Here is a 22,354-nt window from a genome sequence, read left to right on the forward strand (position 1 = left end):
GACCTGTGGTGACAGCAGGTGGGGTAGGGGAGGTGGGGCAGTGTGGATCCTGGCCCTGTATCGTCCTAGGCTCATGTGTGTGTTTGTGTCTTTTTTTTTTTTTTTTTTTTTTTTTTTTTAAGAAAGAAAGAGAGAGAGAGAGAGAATTTTTAAATTTTTACTTTTCAGTTTTCGGTGGACACAACATCTATTTTATTTTTTATATGGAGCTGAGGATTGAACCCAGCGCCCCACACATGCCAGGTGAGAGCATTACCACTTGAGCCACATCCCCAGCCCTGTGTTTGTGTCTTAGTGTTTAATAAAAAGTTTTAAAGCCAGGCATGGTGGCGCATGCCTATAATCCCAGTGGCTTTGGAGGCTGAGGCAGGAGGATTTTGAGTTCAAAACCAGCCTTAGCAACTTAGTGAGATCCTAAGCAACTTAGCAAGACTCTGTCTCAAAATAATAAATAAATAAATAAAAAGGGTTGGGGATGTGGCTCAGTTATAAAGCACTCCTGGGTTCAATCCATGGTTCTAAAAATATTTTTTAAAGTAAAAATAATAAAATAGGTCCTGGGGTTATGGCTTATGGCTTAATGATAGAGCACTCAATGACCTAGCACATGTGAGGCACTGGGTTCAATCCTCAGCACCATATAAAAATGAAATAAAGATATTGTGTCTACCTACAACTAAAATATAAATACTAAAAATAATAAAAAGTAAAAATGTTAAAAGAAGGCTATGCCTTTTAGGCATACAGTGTACAATAAGTGAACAGTACATAAGTGTACAGAAAGCTGCACCAACCAAGTTCATTGTAGCACCATTCATAATAGATAGCTAAAGCATAGAGGCTACCCAAGCATCTATCAGTGGAAAAGCAATGGACAAAGAAACATGGTCCCTCTACATAATGGAATATTATTCAGCCTTCAAAAGGAAGGAGCTGACCCATGCTACAATAGAAAGGAAACTTGAGGGCACTCTGCTAAGGGAGATAAGCCAGATAAGCATAAGAGGTGTACACTTCTGCTTTGACTCATAGGGGGTCCCTGGAGACATCAAGTCATCATACCCATAGACACAGGAAGTAGAATGGTGGGTGCCTGGGGCCGAGGGAGGGGAGAACAGAAAAATTAGTGTTTAAGGGGTGCGGGGCTTCAGTTTTGCAGGATGAAAAGATTGCTGGAGGGATGGAGATAGCTCAGTGGTACTGACTTGCCTTCCTGCAAGAGGCTCCAGGCTTCGTCCCCGGCTCACAAAAAACAAGTTCTGGAGATGGACAGTAGTGACAGCAGCCGTTGACAACAGGAGGTAGATTCTACGCTACGCACTTCACCTCTCTTGTTTTTGTGTGTGGTGATGGAGATGGAACCCAGAACCTGCATGCTAGTCAAGGGCTCTGCCGCTGAGCCACATTCCCGGGCTCATTTTGTCACATTTTTTTTGGAGGGGGGTACCAGGGATTGGGCCCAGGGGCACTTAACCACTGGTCCACACCCCCAGTCCTTGTTATTTTTTCTTTTGAGACAGGGTCTCGCTAAGCTGCTCAGGGCTTCATTAAATTGCTGAGGCCCGCTTCGATCGTGACACTCCTGTGCTACCCTCCCAAATTGCTGGGATTGCAGGCATGAGCCAACTCGCTGGGCTTGTCACAATTTTTTTTTTTTTTTTAAGGATGAAAAGAACCTTTCTCTCAATGCAAGACCAAGGAGGCCACTGAGAGTGACTCCTGCAGCTAAAATTAGCCCCATCTTGAGATCCTGCCTGCAGAGTTCTCACACCTCCGTGAGGTTGGCCAGCCTCTCCTGCCAGTCAGCCCTGGTCGGCCAGTGGCCTGCAGGCCCCCTTCCCAGGATAGGCTGGGAGGCTACTGCAGTACAATATGTTCTCCCAGAGAATGAGATCCCAGAATATTCCCACTGGAGACAGAGAGCCCATTCCGCAAACTGCCACCTGAGTCAAAGCCAGCTCCAGTTGCAATCCCAACCCTCATCCTCACCTTGTGCCAAGGGATTTCTGGATACCCGCTTACCCTCCCCACTTTGGTGACTCTGAATAATGCTGCGATGATCAGGTACAACTGTCTCAAGACAACAGACCTGTGCCTGGCGAGGGCTGGCTTCCTGGTTTGCAGATGGCCGCCTCCTTGCTGTGTCCACACTGAGCACAGGGCAGAGAGAGCCCTGCTCTCTTTTTACAGAAAACTTAATCCCACTGTGGCATGCCACCCTCGTCACCTCCCAAAGGTCCTACCTCCAAATACTATCACACTGAGGGTGGGATTTCAACTACAAAGGGGGAGGACGCCAGCATGCGAGCCTTAATGTGAGGATTAACGTGGATTCACTCAACACACGCTGGCTGAGCTTGGTGCCTGTGTCCCTGGCTCACTCTAGGGCTGCAGTATGGGAAGATCCGTTCCTCACAAGCCCTTTCTTTCTCTCTTTCTTCCGACACAGGGTCTTGCTATGCTGCTCAGGCTGGTCCTATGAGCTCACGTGATCCTCCTGCCTCTGTCTCAGCACTAGGGCTCCAGGCGCTGCCCCTGCATCTGGCTACTGCTTTTTTTATAACCATCTACTCTCTCAGGAACTCACTGCAAGACCAGCATCAAGCCCTTCAAGGGAGACACCCATAATGACCTTATTTTCTACCAGGCCCCACCTCTTACGGGTACCACCACTCTGCCCCTGCCACCCTGGCATCAAACCTCCAGCAGTCAACCTCTGGGGGAAAGACCGTTTCCAAACCACCCAGGTGTTCAAGCCTTCTGCCCAGTTTTCATGGAGCTTTTCTCTTAGAGGGTTTTAAAAAATAGCCTTATTTATGCAACTGGTATACAGTGAGCTGTACATATGAAGCAGGTAAGTGATAAGCCCTAAATTGTACAGACCTGTGGACACGGCACCACCATCAAGCCGGCCCACAGATCCATCACCCCGACTGCCCCACTATGTTCCTGCATCTCAAGGTCAAAGAATGAGCCAGACAAGCCTGAGGGTTCATTCACAACAGATTTATTGGCGGGCCCTCATGCCGAGCTTTGGCGGACATGCAAGGGATGAAATTGGGGGGCTTGAAGCCTCAGGACCCACCCAACTCCCGGGCATCACTGGAACAAGGCACTTGCCCAACAGATGGGTGATACTCGGGACCCCAACCTGATCTGGGCTCAAACCCAACCTGAGACTGGACATGTCCACCCTATCCACCCCTCTCAGATGTCTGCTGACCTCGGCTTGGGCCAGGGAGTCTGCTCACCCCATACGGGTTCCTGGCCTGCCCGGCAGCAGCACAAACAGCCTAGGAATCAGCCTGTTGAATGACTGAGTGAGCGACGGTGACGGATTTCAGCATGAGGAAGGCCTGACACTTCCAGGGACCAACTGTGAGCACCTAGAGCTCCTTCACAGAGCTGGATCTTGGGACCCCCACCCAGATGGCTGCCAGTCTTTGGTTTGGAGGCAACCCAAAGCCACAGATAGCTGCTTGGATCCTTCCACGATTCAGAACTGCCCTGATCTCCCCTCCTGACTGCATGGTGCTGACGAGCTCATAGATCTTTTCCATCTTGCTTCACAGAAGCCCTTCTGTACAGAGGGCCAGGGGTCTCCACTCTACAGATGGGGAACTTGAGCTCAGAGAGGGAAGGAACTTACCCAGGGATGCCCAGCAGGAGCCAGAAAGTTCTGGGCATGGAAGGTCTAACCATTGAGGAGCCTGGGCAAGAAGACTTTGAAATCACAGCACCTGGCTCACAGCAGGTACTTAGGAAATGCCCACCAAATGGATAAGTCTTGACATGGCTTGAAATTCTCTGAGTCAAGATGCAATTTCAGAGAAGAAAAACAAAACCAAAAAAGAACAAAGAATTAAATGCCAGGATTTTTAGTTGGAGCTGCTACCGGGACTCTGTGTGCCCCTAAAAAAGCTGTGACTCAACAGAGGGCCTCACAGAGAGAGAGGGACCCTCCACTCCTATAAAAGTCCATCGTCATCTCATTTAATCCCCACCTCAGCCCTGGAGGATGAGCTGATGGCCCCAATTTGCAGATGGGGAAATCAAGGCCCAGAGACGGGCAAGAAGCTCAGGATGACCCCCAGCTGTGAGGGTCCTGGGCCTGGTCCTATCCCTGGTGCCCCATGGGTCCCCTGGGCCACCCCCTAATCTGCCTTCTTGGTCTTCTTCTTCCTGGAGCCCTCGCTCAGCTCCTCCTTGGACTTGGCAGGCAGGACGGAATGCTGGGCACCTGGCCCGCCACCATGGGAACCGCCATGAGATGCACCGTGGTTGTCATGGTGATGGTCACCTCCCCAGGCTGCTCCAAATAGCACAGGGCACATGTAGCCCTCCAGGACATCAAATGGGGAGTTGTGGGAGTGAGTGGCTGTCAGGAACACCTGGGGTGGGGTGGCAGGGGACAGCAAGAGTCAGAGAGGGACCAAAACAGAAAGCAAAGCCAGAGGAAGAGAAAGGAGGGAAAAGAGAAGGTCAATGAGGTCAGGTTAGGGCCCAGCCTTAAGGCTGCATGCACCTCCAGGAGGGTGATCGACCACCCCGGTGTCCGAGTGATGCGTAACTCCGGTGGTCAAGCTTGGACAGTCCTGGGCATACTGGGACAGTTGATCACTCATCCGCACGAGTTCCCCCCACACATGGGCACTAAGAGATGCCAAGGTTTCAGTGTGTCCCCCCCATCACCAAGGTCATGGTATCAGGAGATGAGACCTCTGGGAGGTTCCTAGGCCATGAGAGTACACACTCACGTGGAGGATGAGTGCCTTAATAAAAGGGGCCAGCGAGCTGACCCGGGCCTTCCACCACGTGAGGACACACTGAGACTTCGGCCATCTGCAGTTGGGAAGAGGACCTTCAGCCGCCCTCAATCATGCTGGCACCCTGAACTTGGACTTCTTGCCTCCAGATTCCGAGCACCACAATTCTGTCTGTGAAAAGCCCCGTGGTCTCTGGTGTCCTGCTCCAGCTGTCTGAATGGACTGACACACTTGGCCTGGCGTCGACTTGCAAACAGGTGGAACAGACTCAGCCCTGTTCCCTCCCCCGCTCCTCCCTGAGGCAGGGAGACACTTCCTTTTGAGGGGGAGACACAGCACTGAGCTGAGGCCTTCCGTGCTTTGTGGAAACAGTTGCAGAGTTACCCATCTCCTTGGGACAGAGGACAGTGTGGCCCCGAAGACCCCTCCTGGGCGGGATGATCCTACAGACCAGCATCATTCCTGGTCCAGCCAGCTCTGGATGGCCGGATGGTGCCTTCGCAGCTTTGTGGGCCTCTACTCTCCATGCCTAGAGCTCCCTCGGCCTTTGCCCAGGATGAACCCTCTGCCTGGGAAGGCCTGTCCTTGGCCTGGAACTGCAAACAGGTGGAACCCCACCTAATGGACACTGCACCTTGAAGAGCCCCTTCCACTGACCTATGGGCAGGCTTCCCTGAGTGGTCCTTTCTGGGCCACATAGACTGGGAATATCCGGGTCCCTCCCATATCCCAGGAGGTTCAGGGCAGCATTGGTTAATGCAGGAAGGCCTCGGGCAGAGGACGGCTTACCTTACAGGACACCATGAACATGGTGAAGATGAAGATGAGGCTGGCCTTGGACACCGGGAGCCAGCGGGTCTGCTGGAGGGTGAACAGGATGGCTCCGTACAAGCTGGCCTTGGTGGGGCTGGGGGGGCAGCTGCCGTTACCAGGAGGCACCCGCAAGACCAAGGTCTTTGTCGTACCCAGACGCCCCCACCCCAGCCTGGAGTGTGACGATGCATGGGTGGTGGGGATCAAGGGGCCCCTCTCTGTACAGGTGGGTTAACTTGGCCTGAGGAAAGATCTGGTCTTTGTTCAGCTCCTGGGAGATGCCCTCTAAGCCCTTGAAACTCTGGATGCTCAGAGCACCTTGGTTTTCTTTTTCTTGTGTGGAGGGAAGCATGTCGGGTTTTTTTGTTGTTGTTTGTGGGTATTTTTTTTTTTTTTTGCCTTGGGTCATATCAGACGGTGACAATACAATTCCAGGTGGGCGTCTTGGGCTGCGTGGTATCTGCTCAACCTCTGGAGGGAGGAGTGGAGACTAAGGCCATCAGCAGGCAGTTCCTACATGACTGAGCCCCAATAAAAATCGGGGACCTCAAGGCTCAGGGGAGCTTCCCTGGTTGGCAGTACACCATGCCTGTTGTCACACACTGGCTCAGAGAATTAAGTTTGTCCACGTGACTCCATGGGGCGAGAACAACTGGAAACTCCCATCTGGAATCTTCTGGTCTCTGCTGTTACCTCTGCTGATGTGTCTATGCCCTCTTGCTGTAATAACTGTGGCCCTGCATATAACAGCTTCGCTGCGTTCTGTGAGACCTTCTAGCAAACCCATGAAACTCAGGATACTCTTAGGGATCCCCAAACAGCTCACCCACTGGCCCCTGAAAATGTGACTACAACACAAGCTCTTCTTAGCTTTCCTTTCTCCACCGCAGAGTATGAACATCTGCCACTACACTGGATGATATTTCCCAAGCACCATCAGGGACCAGGACCAAGTGGCTTACATGTGCGACCCCACGGAACCCCCTGAACCCAGGACTCAGCTCATGAGGCAGAAACAGAGTCTGAGAGAGAGGAAGGCACTTGCCTACTCAGGAACAAGCTGCACAGGGCTCTGGGACCCCACTTTGCTGTTGGCGAACTCGGGGTGGGAAGCAACTTTGGGGGGGCAAAGTCATATTTTTCATAGTATGAAATGGGAGGTGATTTTCACTGGCCTGTGTGTGAGTGAGCCTTTTAGTTTTGTCTTATTTTTATGGCTATAGTTTTACTTCCTTTAAACATAAATTAGGCCAAATGTACCATGGGATCATGCGTGGATGCTGGACGCTGCTGTCTGGTCCTGCTTACCACCCTCTCCTTGGCTCTAGCTGTACCCCCACCCATACTCTGCCCCTCACTCCCATCCAAGCCCTCTATCCTTCTGTCCCCCTCACACTACACACCCTGACCCTGGAGACCTGGTTATATCACTGCTCTTTTCTGACTTGACAGTTGGTAGAGATGCTGGCCTCTGGCCAGAGGCTCCTTCTTAGCCAGAAAACTCCTACTCACCCTTCAAAACCCAAATCAAAGGTCATCTCCTTCTTGCTCCCACCCTCTAGGCAGAGCTATGTCTCCCACTCTGGGTTCCCCCAGACATAGCCTCTGGAAACTTCCAAAAGGCAATGTCAGGGGCTGAGGCTTCTCTAAGTTATCAACAGTATCCACCTAGAGTGGGACATCTGTATACACAGATAGACGGATGGGGCGGGCGTGGGGTACTCACAAGGACATGTGCAGGATCTCATTGGTCTCCGGCTTCCAGACTCCTCGGAGCAGCTGCTCCAAGTTGGACATGAGGGCGACCCCAGAGCCTACGGGGAAGGGCTCTGTGAACAAGCCAGCCATCCCACATCTCCCTTTCTTCCTGTCTAAATTCCCAAGGAAGCCACCTGTCTGCTGCTGGACACTTCATTAGGGGACAGTGGGCCTGACCATCAGTTGCAGGTAGAAAAACAGACTCAGAGAGCCAGAGCCTTGCAAAGATTTGCGCAGCACATTCCAGCAAAACCACGTGAAGGAATCAGCGCCCCCACCCCCAGCCCCCATGCCACCAAGGTGGTCTTAGGCCTTCTCAACCTGACTCCTGTGCATGAAGCTTCTGGAACCCCCGCTTCTAGCCCTGACCTCTCTCTTCCTCAAGGCTCCGAGTTCTCAACTGTTCCCAAGTCTCCCCACCTCTGTTAGACCTGCCGTGACCCTGGGGATCTGCTCTGTAGCGGTTTCCTGGGGTGAGAATAAGGAGACTCACGTGGAGACGCAAGGGTTACATTACTGAAAAAAAATCCTCTCACTAGCCGGATTGGCTAAGGAGGCTTACACACTCACCCCAGGAACCAGAGTGTCAAAGGGGGCACCTGATACATACCACTGGACCAGAGGTTCTCATCTGGGCGATCCTGCCCTCAAGAAGGCATCTGACAACGTCTAGAGACACTTTGGGTTGTCACAACTGGGAGGGGATGCTACTGGCATCTAGTGGATTGGGACAGGGATGCTGCTCCATATCCTACATGCACAGGACATCTCCCATAGCAAGAAACGACCCCACGTCAAATGTCAGAGACACTCAGGACTGAATGAATGGAGGGTGATTCTGGCCCTGTACACTGACTCTTTTTAAAAAAAAAAAAAAAAAATATATATATATATATATATATATGTATATATATATAAATATATATATATATTTATATATTTATATTATATATACAAAAAATATATATTTTTTATATATATAAAATTTAGTTGTAGATGGATACAATACCTTTATTTTATTTTTTTTAATGTGGTGCTGGGGATGGAACCCAGTGCCTCACATATGCTAGGCGAGTGCTCTACCACTGAGCCCCAGCCCAGTCCCTGTACACCGTCTCTTTACAGGCAGGAAACGGGATAAAGTGGCCAGAGACTTTTTGCACATTCACGTCTTTTTTCCTTAAATTCCTATTATTCCTTGGTTTACCTCTCCAGTTACTAATGTTAAGCTGTCTCTCTCTTAGTTTTGTCAGTTTTTGCTTTAGATATTATGGTGCTGTTTTAAGGGCATGTGTTTATAATTGTATCTTCCTAGTACATTGACCCTTTTATCATTATAATAATGTCACTCTTTATCTCTGCAACCTTTTTTTTTCCAGAACTAGGGATTGAACCCAGGGCCTTATGCTTGCTAGGCAAGGCCTCAACCACTGAGCTGCATCCTCAGTCCCATTTTTTCTTTTAAAGTTCATCTTGGTTTGCCTTTTAGTATAGATGGTGGAGGGGGACAGAACTTCAAAAAAATTAAGAACACGGACACTGGGTTCACAGGACCTGGAGCCAAACCCAGCTGTACCTCTTAGCTGTGTGGCCCTGGGAAAGTCATTTCATTTTCCTCCTCAGCAAAAGAGGCTGAGGCTGCTCTCTCCTAAAAGAGGCTCCTAAGGATCAAATGAGATAAGACATACAAAGGCCTCAATTCAAAACCCGCCCTGCATCGGGAGTCTTAACCTGGAGTCCAAGACACCGGACAGGACTCTTCATTTCACAGCCTCCTACTGAAACCCGCCTTTCCTTCCATGGGGAAGGGAGGCAGTGATCCCAGCAGCATCTCCAGGCTGTCAGCCACCACCCAAATTCATGGATGTTTTTTCTTTCCATATTCCAGTTGCTGCAAATGGTTTTAGAATCACTTCAAAAGTTCAATAGTTCCAAGTAGCTAGTGGAAAGTCTGTGGTTACTGCATTAATAAAGAAGCATGAAATTGAGATGTCATATTTAAAAATCATTTTGATAACTGCATTTTAAAATAATGAGCTACCTTGTTAGCCTATATATTTTATTTTATGCACTTAAAAGCATACAATGGGCTACACACGGTGGCACACACCTGTAATATCTGTAGCTTGGGAGGTTGAGGCAGGAGGATCGAAAGTTCAAAGTCAGCCTCAGCAACTTAGTGAGGCCCTAAGCAACTTAGGGCCAAATAAAATAAATAAAAGGGCTGAGGATGTGCCTCAGTGGTTAAGTGTCCCTGAGTTCAATCCCTGGTACCAAAACAAAACAAAAACATCGGACTTGGGAGTGTAGCCCAGTGGTAGAGTGCTTGCCTAGAGCATAATGCCCCGAGTTCCATCTGCAGTATCAAAAATAAATGAATAAATAAATAAACAACAACAACAAAAACATTACAAGGGTCTGTAGACTTTACTGGGCTGACAGAAAGGACTGTGGTCCCCAAAGATCAAAGGCCCCTAGTCAGAGCTCTGGAGAAAGGGTGCTCATCTGGAGTGACATGGCTCTCGAGGAGGTGACTAGCAATGTCTGGGACATCGTTGGTCACCCACACTGGGCACAGGTGCTACTGGCACATAGTAGGAGAGGCCATGATGTGGCTGAAACTCCTATAGTTCACAGTGCAGACCTGCCACAAAGAATAAGCTACCCAAATGCCAGCAGTGCCAAGGCTGAGAAACCCTGCTCTAGGGTCACTTGCTTTTTTTGCTGTCACTGATTCCTATTGACTAGGAATTGGCTATTGATTAGGTATTGGCCACACACCTATCGACTGGGTATTGGTTCATGGTGAGGTTTGGACTCCTGCCCGGAGCAATGGCTGTGCCAACTGGGGTGTTACTTCACTGTCTTTGTCACCCTGTTTACCTTTGACCCACCCCGTTGCAATCATGACGAACCACCCGTGGTGGTAGTGGTGATGTGCGTGGTGGATGCCCACCGCGATCTTGCGCACTCTCACCACCTCCTTCATGGCCACGAAGATGAGCTTCACAGGCAGGAAGGAGACACACTTGTAGAAGAGGTCCAGGGGGCAGAAGAAAATCAAGTACCTTTGGGGAGAGAAGGTCTAGTGTTGGGGGAGGGGCGGGCCATGGGGTCACAGGAGAAGTGTCCACACCCTCTTTCCCACTGCCAGGCTCAGGGTGGCTGGGCACGGAGGGCAGTGTGTTCAGGGCCACCCTAGAGGTTGGGTGAGTGGGTCCTGATTCCTCTGACCTACTGCTTCCCACCTCCCTGGTGCAGGGTCATCTCTGTCCCCTGCCTGCTCTCTCCCATCCCATCCTGGATGGCTTACCAGACAGCTGAGGCCAACAGGACACTGGAGTTGTTGCTGAAGTAGTCAATCAAGGGCTCCCCGAGGAGCAGGTCAGCCAGGATGTAACTCCCAAAACAGTGCAGCATGGCACACAGCCAGGAGGCCACCGGGTGGCGACGGGACAGCTCGACCGCTCCTGCGAGGCACAGGAATGTACTCCTTCTGTCACCAGAGCACCCCTAGCATGCTTCACCCTATGCCTTCAGGTCAGTCTGTCCCCATCTGGCTGCCTTTCCTACAGCACCCACCCCATGCCGAGCAGTGAGCCAATTTCAGTGGGGCTCAGGGAGGCTGCGCAGAAGGTCTGCGGAGCTGAGCTGGGGCTCTTTCCACCTTGCTCAGAAAAGTGTGAGGATGATATAGTAAAATACAGGAAATGAAATGGAAAAAATAAAGCAAAGTAAAAGCAGGACCGGGTTTCTGTGGGTGAGCTGCGCTTCCTCTTCCTGGGAATGTGCCTCTGCTGGGAAAAGAGCGCAGCTTGGCCCTAGGAGGGCGGGGTGCAGAAAGGGCAACAGCTGGAGCGCCCACCTGTGTCACTCGGGCCAAGCCGCCAGGGCAGGGCAGCCAAGAGCAGGTGTTGGGATCGACAGGGAAAGACAGGGCATGTGCTTAGGGGAGTCCTGGAGGTCTGAACTATAGAACAAGGGAACACAGGGCAATCAGGTGGTGAGGCCATTTCCAGAGGGTGGCAACAGAGGAACAAGAACCTAAGAGCAGGAAAAAAAAAAAAAAAAAAAGACAAGCACAAACACTCCTCCTCCAGGGAGGCCTCCTGGCTCTGCTGAGCCCAGCAATCCTGTGCTGTGGATCCCACCCTGCTGTTGATCTTGGCATTTCATTCAATGTTGACAGATGCACATCTGTCATCCCAGCGGCTCGGGAGGCTGAAGCAGGAGGAACGTGGGTTCAAAGCCAGCCTCAGCAACAGTGAGGCACTAAGCAACTCAGTGAGACCTTGATATAAAATAGGGCTGGGGATGTGGCTCAGTGGTCGAGTGCCCCTGAGTTCAATCCCTGGTACCAAAAAAGAAAAAAAAAAAAAGATAACAAAGCAGATTAGTGGTTGCGAAGGGCTGGAGGAGACCTGGGGATAATGTGAGCTAAAGGTGCAGATTTCTCCCTAAGGTGATGCCTGCACACTCCAAATGCAGATGCCCCTCGACGTATGATGGGGTGACGTCCTGATAATCCCACTGTAGGCTGAAAATACAAGCAGAAAATGCCATGAGCCCGCCTCACCCACCACACACCCCCGCGTCACCACACGGCCCACTCTGGTATTGGTTCCTGCGGGCCACCACACACAGCCCAGGGAAAGATCCAGATTCACAACTCAAAGTACGCCTCCTACTCAATGAGCATGGCTTTCCCACCTCCGCCATGTGGAAATATCTCCAGGACGTCATGGGGAACGAGAACCTGGCGATCTCAGAAATGCTGTGTGATGGGATTTATATAACATTCTTCTAGTGACAAAATCATCGTGATGAGTGACAGAGACCAGGGGTTAGGTTTGGGAGGAGGCAGCATGAGGGAGTTTGTTTACAGGACGGTGCTGAAGTCGCTCTGTGTTCTGACTCTGATATGGTTATTCAAACCCACATGTAATACAGCTGCATAAAATTGTGTGCACACACCTCATACACACACACACACACACACACGAATGTGAGAGACGGTGCAGGCATGGTGGCATGTCCTGTACTTCCAGCCACTTGGGAGCAGGAGGCAGGAGGTCAAACTTGGGTAAGGCAGTAAGATCCTATCTCAAAAACTATTTTTAAAAAACTACACCAAAAGCTGCCAGCTCGAATCTGAGGTTGATCTTTCGGTACTGTACCAATGACAATTTTCGGGTGCTACTAACAAGCTGTTGTTCTGTAAGATGTTATCATTATAGGAAGTTGGGTAAAGGGTTCTTGCAAACTCTCTTGCCATTTTTGCAACTTCTCATTGAGTCATAAACTCTTTCAAGATGAAAATCACTTGAAAGTTCCATATTATACCCACCACACACACACACACACACATACACAATTTCCACATTAAGAAGGGGGGGTCTATGGGGCTGGGGCTCAGTGGTAGAGCGCTTGCCTGGCACATGTGAGGCCCTGCGTTCAATCCTCAGCACCACATAAAAATAAAAATAAAGGTACTGTGTTCACCTACAACTAAAATAAATACATATTAAAAAAAAGAAGGGGGAGTCTAACCCTTTAAAAATAAGTCCACAAGAACACACGAGAGACACAGGAATAATAGCTATTCATCAAATTCTTGCACTTTGTGCTACCCATTTAAAGTCTTCATGATCTTCATAACTAGTTAGGTTCTATCTTTATGCTAATATTGTCTCAGTCCTCTGCTGCCATGCCTGAGGCAGTCCCAGTGTAGCCACTTATTTCATCATCTCGATTCCCTCCCTGACTAGTTTCATTTTGCAGAGAATGATTTTGGACCAAGTTGTATGGCACAGCTGCTCTGCTCCCTCAGCCACAGCTGATACCCAGGATGCCCCCTTGCTATGCTTTGGACATGGTTTCTCTGCCAAAGGTTCAAGTTTTGGAACCCTGGTCCCCAGTGTGGTGTTTTTAAGAGTTGGTGAGGCAACACACCTGCAATCCCAGCTATTTGGGAGGCTGAGGCAGGAGGATTGCAAACCAGGGTAAGGCCAGCCTAGGCAACTTAGTGGTACCCTTTTCAAAATAATTAACAGTAAAAAATGTCTCTGTGTTAGACCGCTTGCATAACATGATTCCATTCGCAACACTACAAAGAAAAAAAGAGAGATACTGACTCCTGAGTCTCTACTTACTCATCATGTGATCTCTCCCTTTTGAAGAGCTTCTCCACATGCCATTTGCTAAGAGACCCTCAGCGGAGGCTGAACCCATGAGGCCTCCTGATCTTCTACCTTCAGCCTCCAAAACCATGTGATGAAAGAATCTTCTCCTTATCAGTACCCAGCTCAGGCATTTTGTTATAGCAATGGAAAATAGAGTAACTACAGCTTTAAAATGGTTGTGCTTAAATAAAAACTTCCCTCAGTATAGACATAGGACAATGAGGTTACATACGTGATCTTTTTTTTTTTTTTTACATTTTTTTATGCCTTCATTTTGTTTATTTATTTTTATGTGGTGCTGAGGATTGAACCCAGCGCCTCACATGTGCTAGGTGAGGGCTCTACCACTGAGCCACAACCCCAGCCCATAATCTCTTATTAATAAAAAGAAATATTCAGACAAACTGGGTAAAATGGTGTGTGCCTGTAATCCCAGCTGCTTGGAAGTATGAGGCCAGAGGATTCCAAGTCTGAAGTCAGTCTGGGCAAATCTGAGACCTTGTCTCAAAAATAAAAATAAAAAAGGGCTGGGGATGTAGCTCAGAGGAAACCCTACCTTCTCCAGTGTGATGGCGCTATGAGGAGGAGCCTTGGAGGTGGCTGGGGCATGAAGGGTGGGCTCCTCGTGGGTGGGGTTAGAGCCCTTTAGGAGTCCTGAGGGGGCTGGCGGTTCTCTCTGCACCATGAGAGGTTACACGAGTCAGCAGTCTGCAAACTGGAAGAAGACCCTTGCAAGAGCCCCACTGTGCTGGACCCCAACCTTGGACTCCCAGCCTCCAGCCCGGTGAGGAGCAAGTTTCTGTGGTTTACAAGCCACCCTGTCAATGGTATTTCGTTACAGCAGCCCAAGCAGACTAGGATACGTTCAGCAAGTGAATGATGCCTGAGGTCTCGAAGTTATCCAATAAACAGCTGCAAGTGAAGGGAATTCCCGTGAAGGTGCACCCTGCTGTATCCTGACGTGACAGTGATGAGCGAGATAGATTAGGTCCCTGCCTTCACGGAATTGACATTCCAGAGCTCTCTCTCTTGCCATACTCCCAGCCCCAGTACAGTTTATATTCAAGCAAATGAAGAGACATCTTGTTCTGGGCACCTTGGGTTACGTTTTAAGATTGTTATGAGGACAATAATCTCCCCTGTCCATCCTTTTATGGAGAAACACAGAGTTCTACTGTCTAGAAGGAGCTACCTTCTTTACAGCTTGGTCAACATCACAGAGATGAAATATCCTCCAATGCATGAGATTCTCATGCAGAAACAGGTGGGGACATCGTGGGCATGACCACCCTGGAGGCAGCTGGGTGACACTGAGCACATCAGAGGCCAGGCATTCTGTGCTCCATGGCTAGGGTTTGGATCTTAATGTCCCCCAAAGGCCTATATGCTAAAGACTTGATCAGCAACCTGTGGCATGTTGGGAGGTGGCGGAGACTTTAAGAGGGACAGCATAGTAGGAGGAAGTTAGGTCACTGTGTGGTGCCCTTGAAGGAGATACTGGGACCCTGGACCCTTCCTGTCTCTCCTTGCTTTCTGGTCTCCAAGAAGTGAGCAGCTTCCTCCACCATGTCATCCTGCCACGAGGCACTATGCTGTCACCCCCTCCCGCCCTCCCATACACTGTACATCACCTCTAGGTGACTTAAATACCTCATGCAATGTAAATGCCACGTTAGTAAATTTTATACTGTATGTTTAAGAATAATGACTAGAAATGAGGTCTGTTTGTGTTCAGTCTGGATGCAGCTTTTTTCCATTGGCTTTGATCCATGGTTGGTTGAATCCTCGGACACTGAACCCAGAAGTAGAGGGGGCTGATTTGCATTTCATATAGATGGGATCAGAAAACACATGTGGCTTCTTTTACTTAGCACAGGTAATATTCATTTTCACTGCTGTGTAATGTTCCAGAGGGAATATGTAGAATCTGTGGGTCCCTCTCTTCCACAGACTACATTTTATGATCCTCACCCATGCCCAAGTAGCTAGAGTAAGTGATCAATACACTCTCCTATTATTCCCACCAACTAACCACATGACCCTGAAGGAATAATTTCTTCTCTCTGAGTCTTATTGTCAGATGGGAACCCTAATCCCATCATGGCCTAACTCCAGATGAGGGCTGGGATAAAATATCCCATCTTCTCATCTCATCCTGGGGTTACGAGCCCAGACTGCATCTTCTCCCTGCCCCCAGTGTTGTCCTAAATCTCAACATTAACCAAGTCCTGGATACGAGGCCAAGTGCTCTCCTCTCCCATCCTGGCAGTCTATTTGAATCACAGCCTTCTCTGAGAGTTGATCCCCTGGAGCAGCTGGTGGGTCCTTCCTGAGCCAGGTCAGGTGAGGCACCCATGTTTTGCAGAAATGGATACTTCTGCATCTAAAAATAACCCCCAGGGTTTGAATTCTTTCCAGGGTCTTTGTGTCCTTTGGGATCCTCCCAGGGCCCAAGCTGGGGGTGGGGGCTGAGGGCCTGGGTTCCGTAAGCAACACTCTGACAGGCAGCCTCGTGGGTTTGTCCCACAAGTGTGCCCTGAACAGTCACAGGCCCAGGTTCTGGCTCCAGCATTCACTCTGGTGTGGCCTGGGGCAAGTAACTGTCCCCCACCCCTACTCCCCAGTCTCAGTTTGTCCTACTGTCCAAAGACCAGGACGAGCACATACCCCTCCCTGAGGTGGCACTACCATCACTGACCCCTCCAGCAACCTTGGAAGGACAGGATGAGTTTCAGGAGACAGCCTGCTTCAAGGTGATGGCTCAGAAACTGTCCCCCTGGCTCCAAAGCCCAGGCACAGTCCTTTGACCAAGTCCTTGGTTCCTCTTGCTGGGTTTGGGGGCAGTACCAGGAACCTGGAGAATCTGGGTTTCGAATTCGAATGCTGTGAATGCACTGCCCTCTCACTGACTAAGCTCAGGCTGGCCTCGTGTCTCTCCAGGACTCCCTCTGCTCCTGTGTGTAATGAAGACGGAGACCAACCATCACGCTTTGCTTAAGATCAGGGGGTCTCCTGGGACACTGGACTTGTGGAGCTTGACTCAGGCAAACCTAGCCAAGATGGGCCACCCCTGTGTTATCAGTCATCCCAAAGGGTGACTGAGAGGGTCAAAAGAAATTGCTTAGTGCTTAGCAATGATGCACTGGAATTATGTAATCTTGGAATTCAACAGAAATGGAAAATACTTGGGGGTGAGAATTCCACTGGGTGTTATTTTCTTTTTTTTAATTGTGCTGGGGATGGAACCCAGGCCTACCTCACACATGCCAGGCAAGCACTCTCCCACTGAGCCACACCTCAGTCCCACAGTGGGGCAGGTTCATGAGGGAAGAAGATACCTTGGTCCTCTAGTGCTAGTCTGCAATGGACCTGCGGCACGCTCTCTCATTTGTAGGGAGCAGCACAGTGCTCGAAGGGTCCCCAGTGCATCTCAGCACTGCTGTTCTTGCCACTTAATTTGAAGTCTAAAACGTGGGGTGTGTTGTCTGAGTCTTCAGTGACTCTACGACAAGATCTGTTCTCCTAACCCTTTGAGCTCAGTTCTCTGTTTCCTTCCACTTAAACTGCAGATCATGGACTCAGCCTCAAGGTTGAAGGATGAAAATCAGTTTAACCTCAGAAAACCTAAAGTTCAAACCAGAGGTCTCAAACCAGGAATCGATGAACTGCTGTCTTTGACTCCCCAGCCACCACTGTCTTAGAAACAATCAAACTCTAACCAAGAATGACCTTTGGTAGGTGAGGGGATAAACAATGGTGTATTCATCCGCACTGTGGCAGAGTGTTCAGAGTGCCAGCAAGACGCAGAGACAGGGACATGGGCCCTGAATGTATACTGTTGAGTGAAAGAAGCCAGTCTGAAAAGGTCACCTACTATATGAGTCCACCTCAATGACATTCTGCAAAAGAAAAAGAGATAGATAGTAACAACATCAGTGGTTGCTGGGAAGGGAGGGATGAATAGGTCAAGTACAGAGAATTTTTTAGGGGGGATACTGGAGATTAAGCTCAGAGGCACTTGACCACTGAGCCACATCCCCAGCCCTATTCTGCATTTTATTTTGAGACAGGGTCTCTCTGAGTTATAGTGCCTCACTTTTGCTGAGACTGGCTTTGAACTCATGATCCTCCTTCCTCAGCCTCTCAAGCTGTGGGGATTACAGGCTTGCGCCACCACATCTGGCAAGTACAGAGACTTTTTAGGGCAGTCAAATGATTCTGTAAGATACTACCATGGTGGATCCGTGTTGTACAGCTATCGAAATCCACAGCACACACAACACAAAGGAACCCTGATGTAAACAGACTTTGGTTGATGGTGATGTTGATGTGGATGATGATGCTAGTGACAATACTGTTGATTCACTGATGGTAACAAACATTTCACTCAGGCAAAGGACACTGGTGACGGGGGAGGCTGAGCACAGGGTGTGGGGGGGTAGCATATGAAACTGCGTACTTTCAGCTTAATTCTGTTGTGGACCTAAAACTGCTCTGAAAAAATAAAATCTATTTAAAAGAGGGAAAATGTTTGGACAGAATGCCTGGAACATTGTAGAAACACAAGGAGCTACAAGTCTACATTTCTAGTTTCCCTTGGGGGAAAAAAAATAGCTCTGGCAGTTCTAGCTTCAACAAGGTGGAGGTGCTCCTGACTGGTTCTCACCTGGCCCTGGTCTTTACCTGGCTTACTTCCCTATGTATAGCCTGCCTGTCCCTAGGGGCACTGGAGTTTGAGATTTGGTCTACATTAACCATCCTCGAGCCCCTTCCACCCACTGGCAATGTGTGGCATTTTTGGTTGTCATTATTACGGGGGGGCAGGGGGGTATTGTTAGCATCTGGAGGGTTGAGGCTGGTAATGCTGTACATATCTCATAGGGCAGCCAACATCCTAACTGTCTAGTGCTGAGGCTTGGAAACTCATGTAGAGAAATGATTTTCACCTGGGGAATCTCAAGAAATACACTCAGTCTTTGTGGATTTCACACCTGCAGATTCAACTAACCTTGGACTGAAAATACTCAAGGAAATAAAAACTGCACCTGTATTGACCACGCCCAGACTTTTTTCCTTGTCCTGATTCCCTAAGCAATACAGAATTACAGCTGTGCACACAGCATTTACATTGTTTTAGGGGTTATAAGTAATCTAGAGGTGATTTAAAGCTTAGGGAGGATGTGTGTAGTTCTATGCAAATACTGCACCGTTTTATAGAAGGGACTTGAGCATCCTTGATTTGGGTATCTATGATGGTGGGGAAGGGGTCAAGAAGCAATCCCCTGTGGATACTGAAAGGTCACTACACTGATATTGGTGCCATCCCTGATGATTCTGATTTAAAAGACAGATTGGGGTTGCCTGGATGAAAGATTGAGTTACTCAGGTGAGTCTGATGTGCAACCAAGTGTGAGAATCACTTTCTGAAACTTTCTTTGGGTAAATCAGGGCTTTAGGTAGCCAGGACTGTCACTCATTGATTCATTTGTGCATACAGCACCTACCAACCCTTCCCCTTGTGTGCATTTTTGGGCTCCAGAAATGAGCCAGATTCCAACCTCCTGCCCTTAGGAAGCTCTAGTTTAAATAAGCCCTGCCTCTTTTAGTTCATCCCTTCTTGAACTTCAATATGCTTACAGATCACTTGGGGATCTTGTTCAAATACAGACTCAGATTCAGTAGGTCTGGGTGGAACCTGGGACTTTGCATTTCTAACCAGCTCCCAGGAGACACAGATTGAGAACCATACCCATAAGCTTCATTTTGGCCCAGAATTCTCCAGATAGTCTGACCCAGATAACACATTTCTCCATAGGCTTCCAAATAAATATAACCACTTCTCACAAATGCCTTGGACCCAACTACTGACAAAGTTCTCAACAGATCTTCACATTAGCCAGGAAAGAGAGTCCAGAATTATTTTACTAATGATTCCATGTCACAGATGAACAAACGAAGTACAGAGGTAAAGTAGCCAAGTTACTACCTGTGCCAGAGGTGGAACTGACTTCCATGTAAGAGGTTTTTCCTTCAAGCTGGCTGGGCTTTCTCAGCTAGGGTTGGTTTCTGGGGATCCTGAGCTCAGAAGGGCCCCAAACTGAATGATTGGATGTCACCATGTTGAAATTTTTCATTTCTGCACAAGAGGTCCCATACTGTCATTTCATACCTCGCTATGCAAATTTTGTAGCTGGATTCAGAGAAGAAACATTATAGAGGCTCAGCCCCAAATGAGGGGGACTAACAGTGTAAATCAACCAGCATGTTTTTCTAAGGGAAGAAAAAAATCATACTGATTCTTGGAGTCTAAACATACCTGGGTTTGAGTCCTGAGACTACCAGCCACAGAGCTCCGTGTGATTGCAAATTTAAATTAGCTTACCCTCTATTTCCTATTTCCCCATTTATGAAAAGAGTTGAAATGGGCAGGTATCCTCCACCTGGATGGCACCAGAAGTCACTAGGGGAGGGGAGCTAGGGGATGGGAGCTTGGGACCCAAGCATTCAGATATTCTGATTCAGTTGGTCTGGAATGGGGATGGAGCTTTAAAAGCCGCCCCCCCACCCCCAGCATCTAAAGTGCAGCCAGAGTTGAGAATCACTCCTCAACCTTCTAGAACCTTCAGAGTCTGGGAATTCTAGAGCAAATGATTTATTCTGAGATTCTTGGAGAAATGTCTAGACCTTTTCTTCAGGCTCCCAGCTAACTGGAGACCTCCTTCCTCTAGTCACTTGTGTCCTACATCCATCCCTCCAGGTACCTACCTCCTCACATTTTAGATTTTCCAAAGTGTGCTAAATTCTGAAATTGCCCAGGGAACTGGCATGAGCCACCAGGAATTCTCCAGGCAGGAAATACACAGTCCCACAATTACACTAGGACAATACAAAAGCTTATTTTGCTTTGCAAAGTAACTGCTTTCCAGAAGAGGTTTTAAAGAAATAGGCTTTGGCATGTGGATAGGCAAAAATAGAACAGAGCTACCTGACAGAGTGTGATCCTGTCTGTGTAAGACTGTGCATTTATGCCTACCACTGGGTACAAATGCACAGAAGAGAGCTCTGGAAGGGTGGCTACCATGAAATTAACTGTTCCCCCTTTTTGCTTCTCAGTTCTATTTTTTAGAAAAGGTGAGTACCTATTTTTATCTCCTGAAAAAAAATAAAGACACTTCCATTCTAAGATATGGGGGTAATTTACATCTAACTGGGAGAAAAGGTCACAAAGTTTCCAGTGATTGATTTTTTTCTAAAGATAAATTCTCTTGTCCATTAAGTTTGCTGGTGTATTAGAATAATTAAAGTACTAGCAGATGAATGAGAAACATTTGCTTTCCTGAACCTTATATAAAAGTAGAACACATTCTAAGGGGGTTGTTCATCCTCATTAAAAAAGAAAAGAAAAAAAAAAAGCTTAAAAAATCGAAACAGAATTGATCTCCTGCGATTCCCCCAAGAAGGTCTGGAGTTGGGGAGGAGGCTGACCCCAAATCACCCAGCCTCGAGGCCTGATCTGGTCCATAGGTGGAAGGATCCCAGGTCAGGGCTGGAAAAATTCCCACAGGGCTCAGAGATCCAGCACCACCCGACCGAAGGAGAAGGGAAGGCAGGAGAGGGTGCCTGACAGAAGCATCGGGGAGGGGGCCCCCGGTGTCACTTTCCCTGAACCTGATCTCAGCCCCTAGCACAGCCAGCCTTATATAGACACTAAGCAGCCGCTCCCACTCCGTGTGCCAAGGGCATTAAGGGAGGTCACAGCAGCAAGCGGCGAGGACGTCTGACCCTGCCAGCAGCGCCAAGCCCTGTCTGTCTAGGACCCTTGCCCAAGTTCATGCAGCCTTGCCCCAATACGACCCCCAATTTCTCCCCGTCCCCCGCAGATGTTCCCCCTCCTCTAAACAAACTCGCTCCTCCTTCTCCTTTCCTCGCACCCCCAGCTGCTCCCCCTCCCCCAGCACCACCATCCCGGGGGCTTCCTTCCCCAGCCCGCACCCGCGTGGGAGAACCCCCAGATCTCAGCATCCGCCTACTCCCTCGATCCAGTCCCGGGTCCTGTCCTACCCACTCCCGCCTTCATCATCCAGGGCTTTTCCTTTCCTGCGACCCCAGAGTTCACCGCCGTCCCCCGACCTCCGACGCCAGCCCCTGCAGCCCCCGGCCCGAGCTCACCTGGTTCATACTTGAGGTAGAGAATGGAGACGATGAAATAGCTGAGATCAAAGACTGGGAAGAGCGGCACCCGCGAGAAGCTGAGCGCCAGCTCGCCCAGGCTCAGGGCCGACAGCAGGTCCATGGCGCGCGCCGGGTGCCACCGCGGCCCCCGGCCCTGTCCGTCCCGCCGCCCGCGGCCCGGCGACTGCGCCCCCGCCGCTGGGCCCGCCCCGGCCCTCCAGGCGCCACCCCCAGCCCGTCCCCCGCGGGAGAGGAGGGGCGACGGTTCACCCCGGGGCGGGTGGCGGGCCGCCCAGTCCCACGGAGTTGGACGACCGGGTCCCGTGCCCCATCCCTCGGGTCATCACGACCACCCCCGGCCTCGCCAGCCTGGGAGCCCAGCCCCATGGAGGGCGAGTCGGCCGGGAGAGGCTGCCCACTCGGGGACCTGGCCCTCACCGAGCCCACCCAAGCGACACGCCCGTCCCTGCGGGCCTGGCTCGGCTAGGACACTGTTTCCCGTAGGACTCTGTCGTTTGAGGACCCTACTCATGACCCCTGCTCCCCAAGAGGCCCCCTCAGCCAGGACATCCGTCCCCTGTGGAACCCAGGGGAAACCCCCAAGTCCCACAGGACCCGTTCGGTCAGGATTTTCATCCTCCAAGGGACCCACCAGTCAGAACC

The 22,354-nt window shown here is 49.8% G+C and overlaps 1 protein-coding gene across 1 annotated transcript; it reads right to left on the bottom strand.

Moving 5' to 3' along the window:
* Nucleotides 1–2,991: 2,991 nt before the first annotated feature.
* On the bottom strand, nt 2,992–22,191 carry Tmem38a (transmembrane protein 38A). The gene is made up of 6 exons (XM_076846574.2): nt 21,689–22,191; nt 10,651–10,807; nt 10,221–10,405; nt 7,306–7,393; nt 5,556–5,673; nt 2,992–4,391 (listed from the first exon to the last, which is right to left on the bottom strand). Exons 1-6 carry the CDS (start codon nt 21,810–21,812, stop codon nt 4,155–4,157), a joined length of 909 nt encoding a protein of 302 aa, XP_076702689.1. The 5' UTR covers nt 21,813–22,191; the 3' UTR covers nt 2,992–4,154.
* Nucleotides 22,192–22,354: the final 163 nt, after the last annotated feature.

The sequence above is a fragment of the Callospermophilus lateralis genome, chromosome 1, assembly GCF_048772815.1.
Source record: "Callospermophilus lateralis isolate mCalLat2 chromosome 1, mCalLat2.hap1, whole genome shotgun sequence".
Taxonomy (NCBI): domain Eukaryota; kingdom Metazoa; phylum Chordata; class Mammalia; order Rodentia; family Sciuridae; genus Callospermophilus; species Callospermophilus lateralis.